General features: G+C 30.4%; 1 protein-coding gene across 9 annotated transcripts in view; it reads left to right on the top strand.

Annotated features, from left to right (window-relative positions):
• The first annotated feature begins 877 nt into the window (after nucleotides 1-877).
• The window catches only part of LOC142228161 (dual specificity protein phosphatase 13B), an 83,689-nt gene continuing 76,407 nt past the window's right edge, over nucleotides 878-8,159 (top strand). For 2 of the 9 annotated variants that reach the window (XM_075298503.1, XM_075298502.1), the window contains exon 1: nucleotides 879-1,800. In XM_075298503.1, the coding sequence (XP_075154618.1) occupies nucleotides 1,783-1,800 (18 nt within the window). In that variant the 5' untranslated portion in view covers nucleotides 879-1,782. Of the gene's footprint in view, nucleotides 1,801-8,159 lie in introns of all 9 variants that reach the window. The other 7 variants (XM_075298505.1, XM_075298499.1, XM_075298507.1 and 4 more) reach the window with 5 other exon arrangements.

Below are 8,159 nucleotides of genomic sequence, written 5' to 3'. Positions count from 1 at the left end.
TATACAGTTTTTTTACCAACATTACTTTCGAATCTGGTAAATATTATTTAACTTCAACATTGTATTTTTTTCTTTTTTAATCAAATTTAAATGTAGATTACTCAGGAGTAATACAAATTTCCAGGAAAAATATATTAAAAAAAAAATAGGGTTATCTTGTTTTAATTGCAATAAACGTGATTTCATACAACATACAACAACATACAAAATGGTTATAAATGTAACAGAACCCATCTGTTCGACTCTGTATTCAGTGGAATACGAGCGTTAATCGAAATTAAAATAAAATAAAATTGCAAATAGATGATGGACCATCTGAAATTATTATATTCTCTTCAGACAGTAGGGTACCAGTAAAGCTTGTAAACAATCTACGTCATACACGAAAGCAATGTGCGCCATTCAATGTTACATGTAAGATACCTACTATTGAAAGCAGCTCAACTCAGTACATCTCTAGCAAAAAAGCAAAAAAAAAAATACATAAATAATTTACAATAAAAACTATACAATAAGCGAAATTGTAAATGAAACACTTTAAATTGCCACAAAAACTTTGGAGAACATCAACAAACCCCAAAGACGCCAAGAGAGTAGCAAAAAGAGAGCAAGAGATACAGAGGCTCAGATATTGTTTTCATTTTCACACACACACATTTGAAACAAATGTCATTGCGAAAACTTTCACAGAGGAAACTCTGAAAAGCTTTCGTTTGCCAATATAGCTGTTGTTGTTGGTGGGTGCCTAACACATTCTAAAGGTATACCAGCTGGCGCTCTATACGATGTGTTGAAGCAGAGGAGACATAAAAACAAAACGAAACGGTAGCAGAACTAAGCAGCTGAGCAGAGAACAAATTAAATCGTATCAAAAACCCTATGTCGAGCACAGCGGCCAAGTAAATCAGTTAGTCGCAAAAAGAACGCCACGCGAATTTTAACGCTAAAAGAATAGAAAAAACAATCAAAAATCAACACAATCTCTTAACCGACAAAAATTAATTAAGAAATAGAAACTCAATTAATTTATTTCCCTTATTTTGCCAATGTAAAAAATATTTTGATTGTTTTTAAACGAGCGAAGCAATAGACGAAACAGTTTACTAACGATTTTGTTCGAGAATTATAAACGCAAACACGTATATTTCATTTGCCAAATTTCAATATTTAACGAATTTTATTTGAAGAATTTTTTTTTTTGAAAAAAAAATACAATTAAAAAAATCAATAAGTTATCAAAATAGAATTACTTTCGAATTGAGAAATAATAACAATTTAAGAAACAAATATTTGATAGACATTTTTCTATAACATTTTCTACAGAAAAAATCTCAAACAAAACTAAACAATCGATAAAAAAGTGCATTAAACAATAAACGACCTTTCCCGAATTAAAAACCAAAAATTAAATAGCTACAACGAATATATAAATTGCGCGTTTTTTCTAACAAAAATTAAATTTGCAAAAATCTCTCGTACAACTATATCTAGTCGTAGATACTTGTTATATCAACAATTGCGATAACCAAGGACAACCAATAAAAAACGAGGATACAACGAGGTCCTGCATAAGCAGTCATAAATCAAAAGTTTTACCCTCAAACTTACATAGTCAAGGAGAATCCCTGAGAAGGATAAAACGAAGTAGTAATTCATTCAACCATTCCCAGTATAAAAAACGGAAACGAACTTCTCTCTCGAAGTCATTAGCAACTAATAATAACCAGAAGCCCATCATCATCAAATAAGCAAACAAACGAAAACAAAAAGGACTTTAGCAAAATGTCATGGAGATATGCGGTAGGTTGATACGAACTCATACCTATCGAGAACAAAATATTTAAGTATATAAAATAAAATAAGTGCATGTACATAGAGCCCCCAAAAAAAAGAAAACATTTCTACATTCATATATAAGGGATTTGGTATATAAGGAACTTATACCCTATGATTATAGATATAAGAGTATGTATATATATATTTGTGTATGTGTGTATAGCTACATACAATCGTCATATAGGCTCAAAGTACTTAGGTTACTCGTAGCCTCCATTCTTACGTGGGTGATGAGAGGAAGCCTATAACCTTAGGCAGATTTACACTCACTTAGAAAAATGGATAGGCACATTAAATACACCAGTACCCTTAAGAAACCCATAACAAAACCAAACATCTCACCCACGCACCTAAGCTACCCTAGACTCAACCCTCCACAGACACCTAGAAATCTCCCGGTTTACAGCATCTAAGAGATTTACGCACATAAACACAAACAAACACTTCTTCTAAGAGAGTGTATCATAGGCTTCCATTTATGTATGTATATTTAGCCAGAGGTTTCCTTTCCCCTACACACAAAAAAATAACTGCAAATAAATATTAACAACTTTATTTGTATGTAGAATCTGCTTATGCTCAACAAATTTGTCGATTGAACATGAGGCATTTGTTGTTGAAATGTGTTTGTAGATGCTTCACAGAGGAAATAATAGAAATATTCTGAATTTTCAACAAATTGCTTTGTTGCGAAAATAGTTGACTGCTATCGATATGAAAACAAAAATACAAGACTGGTTACGCACACATCGCTGAGAATATGTACGAAAGCTATATTTATATATTTTATATATTATTTGTATATTTTTCAATATGGTAGTTTCTTAAATGTGTTTTTGTATGAGATAAATAATAAAACCCTATTAATATCGGGATTAGAGTTATTACAATTCTAATTAACTAGAATATATAGCACTGGGAAAAAAAGTTGTCAAAATGCTTGCTAGACCCGGGACTACTCAAATTTAAAATTGTCAAACATTTACAAAACTGAGTATAGGATTTTCGACACAAAAATGTTACATGTTCCCCGTCCAAAAATAACATTTCGGTCATATTCCTTCTCTGTGTGTACTTAACAAAATATCTCCAAAATTGTTCCGGCAATTTTGCAATTTTGGTGCAATTCATAGCAAAATTCTGTCAATTTTAATTTCAATTTAATTTTTTATCAATACACCAATAAATTTGTTACAGGTCATTGATAAACTCCAACAAACCACAATCAAATTTTTTCGTTCAAATTCAAAAATATTTGTTGAGGATTAAACGTAACGTTCAACAACAAATATTTTGTACTGTTGGATACTCAACAAATTACTTACAAATTATGTTATTGAGAACACAAATTATTTGTTGCCTTCTGATGGTGACGATTGCTAACAACTTTTTTGTAATAATGGTTATTAAAAGTACAAATTAGTTTGTTGCAGGAAAATTAACAAATTTTGTTATTGGTTTTCCAACAAAAGTTATTGGTTCTCAAACTTATTTTTATCTGTGTAGATATATTAATGATCCTGGAAAGATTTTGTATGTCTGTATGTGCATATAATACATACATACATTCATATATCCCTATATGAATGGGTATTTCTAAAAGTGAAGAAACATTAGTCTTTATGTACAATATCCCAGCTAGCATTTTTGTCGTTTTTTAAGCACTTTCGAGTCTTTTTCGAGTCTACTTGGCGATTAAAAAGGCAGAATATGAGCTCATTTTATGAACATAAAAGACTATTTTGTCGGGAGAAAAACGTGACTACCCGCGACTCTTCTTTATAAATCATTTATGAGTCTTCTTCCATATTATTTTAGAGTCTTTTTTGACTCATTTTCTAGTAGCATTAAAGTCTTTTTTGAATCGTTTTTTGATCAGTTTTAGTCTTAATATACCTCATCTGCGATTCTTTTTCGAGTCGTTTTTCAATTATGATTATAATCCCTTACGAGTCTTTAATTGATCAAATATTACTCTATTTATGAGTCATTTAATAGCCATATTTCTAATCGCAAATGACTCTTCTAAGTGCATTTTTGAGTCGGTTTTCTGGACCATTTCCCTTTAATTAATAATACGTGGTTTTTTATTAATATAAATATTTAATATTAATATTTGTATTATAATTATTTTTAATACTTAGTATTTAATAACAAAATTATAAATAACAGTTTCTTTTTATATGGATATAAAATTACATTCGATGAACAAATTCATAAGAGTTATTCATAATTTTAAATGCAAAACAAAATAATAATAATAATAATAATAATCGGTTAATCCATTTTTAATCCATAGTGAATGTATGTTCCTTCCCCTACATTTCTCTTCTCTGTAAAACATGGCGTTTTTAAAAGTGTCCTTGCGTCCTTTGGAACTTTCATGTTACATTTTAGTAATAATTATAATAGAGCATTAATTGCAACAAAGCTCACGTTAAATTCAATTGCCCACTTAGCTAGTCCATCACATAAATTTACTTTTTTTCACTTTCACTGTCACTGTCACTGCCACTGTCAAAACTGTCGCTATCAACACTTTTTTTATTCTCATGTTCACTAATCTCTTCAGACTCTTGAATGTTATCTTCAATAATCACTGTCTTTTTTCAGATTTATTTTTTTTTTGTGAAATTAAATTAGTTGCCTCTTTTTTTTGCCAATCTTTTTATTTGGGCTCTTTCCATTCTGGCATTTTTAGGTATAGACGACATTGCGTTTTTTTAGTTAAATTTATTAAATATCAGTGACTATTTCGGAGTAAACAGAAGTTTAGGTTTGTTTTTTTTTTTTTTAATTTTCTGACAATATTATAGAGATTGCTCCGTTAAAATTGTGATTTAAATAAAAAACACTTGGAATAACTCTGTAAGATCACTATTTGATCACCAAAAGTACTCGGAGATGACTCCTTTGGACGATTTTAAATCGAACACATTTTGTGCCCATTGGCGCGAGTCATTTTCGTGCCATTTTTTGGTCCCGTAACTGTTTAAGAAGTTTTTGATCACCAAAAGTACTCGAAGATGACTCCTCTAGACGGTTTTTGTTAGATTTTTGTAATTTTTTGTTGTATTTTATAGCGAACTCATTTTAAGCCCATTAGCGCGAGTCATTTTCGTATCGTATTATAATCACATAACTGATATAGCAGTTTTTGATCTCCTAAAGTACTCGAATATTACTCATTTAGATGATTTTTGTTAAAACAATCACCCAAATGCTAGCTGGGATCTATTCGTTTGCTTGTGTATATATACGTGTGTGTGTGTGTAAGGTGATAGGAGCATATATGCCGACATTGTTATTTCTACAACAATAAAGTGGGTTATGCTGACTGAAAAGAAATCTAATTAAAATGCAACAAACATATTCTATACGTTTATTTGTATTATTGTATTATATGGAAGGATTCCAAAGAGTTTGTCTTTACACTAATGATTTTGGTATTGATTCCGAAGCAAAAAAGTGGAGAATTGAAGCAATGATGCATTTAAGATACAATTCTCTTTTTAATTGTAGTTTTGCGTACTTGATTCTAGGACACAAATTTTAATATATTGTTTTTTTTCAGTTTCAAAAAACGTGTTAACGAAACTTTAATTTCCAAATTTAGGCACATCTTCAAGTAGGAATTAAGCTATGTTTCAAGTAAAAATCGTCTTTCAAATAAAGTGTTGAAAGAAATCTCATATTTTTGAATGTTTTTTTGGCTCCGTTGTAAAGATGCAAAATGACAATAAATTTAAGAACAGTTTCATTAATTTTTAAATTTTTTTTTTCGAATTATTAAAGACAAGTTGACCTTAGTCAAACAAAATTGTTCTTCCATGTTAAGATTTTCTTCCATTGTTAAGTCGAATCACTTAATTATAAGAGCAAAACGACTTTATTGAAAAGTTTATCCACTTGTGGACAAGAAAAAATCATTGTACCAGAGAAATGCGTCTTCTATGCTAAGCAAAAAACGCATTCGTAGTTTAAGGACAATAAACCTTTGGCATCACAACAATTTTTTTTCAGTTAATGCATAAAAATATTCGGAATCCAAGGAAAATATACTTTCCTCCGGAACGAATTTTTAGAGAAATGAAATTCTTCTTTTGTTATAAAGTACTTCTTTGCGTCTTCTATGCTAAGCAACAAAACGCATTCGTAGTTTAAGGACAATAAACCTTTGGCATCACGACAATTTTGTTTTAGTTAATGCATAAGAATATTCGGAACCCAAGGAAAATATACTTTCCTCCGGAGCGAATTTTTGGACAAATAAAATTCTTCTTTTGTTATAAAGTACTTCTTTATAAACAAGCAAAATTTTAATTTTTAACAATCGATGCGATTTTCTCTAATATTTGTTTATTTGGTTTAAATTTTTTTTTTTGCGTCCTCAGAAATAAAAATTCTTTTTTCAGTGTATAACCGACAGATTATATTATTTTTGTTCCGTTTTCTATATAATTTCCATCAACTTTCCTTCTACTGATTAAAGCGAACTTTTGGTAGTACGATTGTGTTCTTTGCTTCAAAATATATCTTAATTTTGGCTATCATCGTTTAATTCGGAGAAAATGTTAATGCTGAAGCGATTCGAAGCCCAATGCGTGGATTTTAACCATCGTTTTCGTTCACAATCGAATTACTTGGGTTGCGGTAACGCTTGCCGATGGCAAGTTATCTTAAAACCTCCTAACAATGTCTTCTAAATAGTATGTAAGTCCATACGTGGTATATATTAAATTAAACAAGTAAGGAAAGTCTAAAGTCGGGCGGGGCCGACTATATTATACCCTGCACCACTTTGTAGATCTAAATTTTCGATACCATATCGCATCCGCCAAATGTGTTGGGGCTATATATAAAGGTTTAACCCAAATACATACATTTAAATATCACTCGGTCTGGACAGAATTTGATAGACTTCTACAAAATCTATAGACTTAAAATTTAGGTCGGCTAATGCACTAGGGTGGAACACAATGTTAGTAAAAAAATATGAGAAACATTTAAATTTGAAGCAGTTTTAAGGAAACTTCGCAAAAGTTTATTTATGATTTATCGGTCGATACATATGTATTAGGAGTTTAGGAAAACTAGAGTCATTTTTACAACTTTTAGACTAAGCAGTGGCGATTTTACAAGGAAAATGTTGGTATGTTGACTATTTTTGTCGAAATCAGAAAAACATATATATGGGAGCTATATCTAAATCTCCACCGATTTCAACCAAATTTGGCACGCATAGCAACAATGTCAATTCTACTCCCTGTGCAACTAAATCGGAGTTAAAAATTGGCCTCTGTGGTCATATGAGTGTAAATCGGCCGAAAGCTATATATTGGAGCTATATCTAAATCTGAACCGATTTCAACCAAATTTGGCACGCATAACTACAATGCTAATTCTACTCCCTGTGCAAAATTTCAACTAAATCGGAGCAAAAAATTGGTCTCTGTGGTCATATGAGTGTAAATCGGCCGAAAGCTATATATAGGAGCTATATCTAAATCTAAACCGATTTCAACCAAATTTGGCACGCATACACCGAAAGAATTTTTTTCGTAAAAAGAACGAAAAATTTCGTTAAAAGTACGAAATTTGTCATTGTTTTACAACCAAAGAAACTTTTCATTAAAAGTACGAAATATTTCGTACTTTTTACGAAGAAAAGTTCTTCCAAAATTTTCGTAGTTTGTAAGAAAAAAATTCGTACTTTTTATGAAGAATCTTCGTACTTTTTATGAAAAATCTTCGTATTTTTTATGTAACAATTTCGTTCTTTTTATGAAAATGTCTCGTACTTTTTATGAAAAATTTTCGTAGTTTTTATGAAAAATGTTCGTACTTTTTATGAAAAACTTTCGTACTTTTTTCTGAAAAATGTTCGAACTTTTAGAAAAAAATTTATAGTCGAAAGTGCATTTGGTTGTAGTTGCAAGTGTGAAAAATGACATCACTACTTTACATCTTAAGTTTTTGAATAATTTTTAGTTTTATTGCTTCACTTTTATTCATAGCGCGCTATCACCCAAATGAGAAGTAGCATAGACTTGCATAAAAAAATAGAATAAAGGAATGCACTCAAGCACATTATAAAAGACAATTTAATGCCGCGGACGGAAATTTTACAACTTCAATGAAACTTCTTCGTTATTTCAAAGAAAATGTTTCGTACTTTTTATGAAGAAATTTTAACGCAGAATGTTTCGTACAATATTCGTAAAAACTTCTTCACAAAATTCATGAAATGTGAAGACAGTTTCGTTAAAAGTACGAACTTTTTACGAAGAAAAGTTAATGTAGAATGTTTCGTAGAAGTTTCG

The sequence above is a fragment of the Haematobia irritans genome, chromosome 3 (genome assembly GCF_050003625.1).
Source record: "Haematobia irritans isolate KBUSLIRL chromosome 3, ASM5000362v1, whole genome shotgun sequence".
Classification (NCBI taxonomy): Eukaryota; Metazoa; Arthropoda; class Insecta; order Diptera; family Muscidae; genus Haematobia; species Haematobia irritans.
Note: the sequence above shows the minus strand (reverse complement) of the source record. Positions and strands in the feature narration are given on the sequence as shown.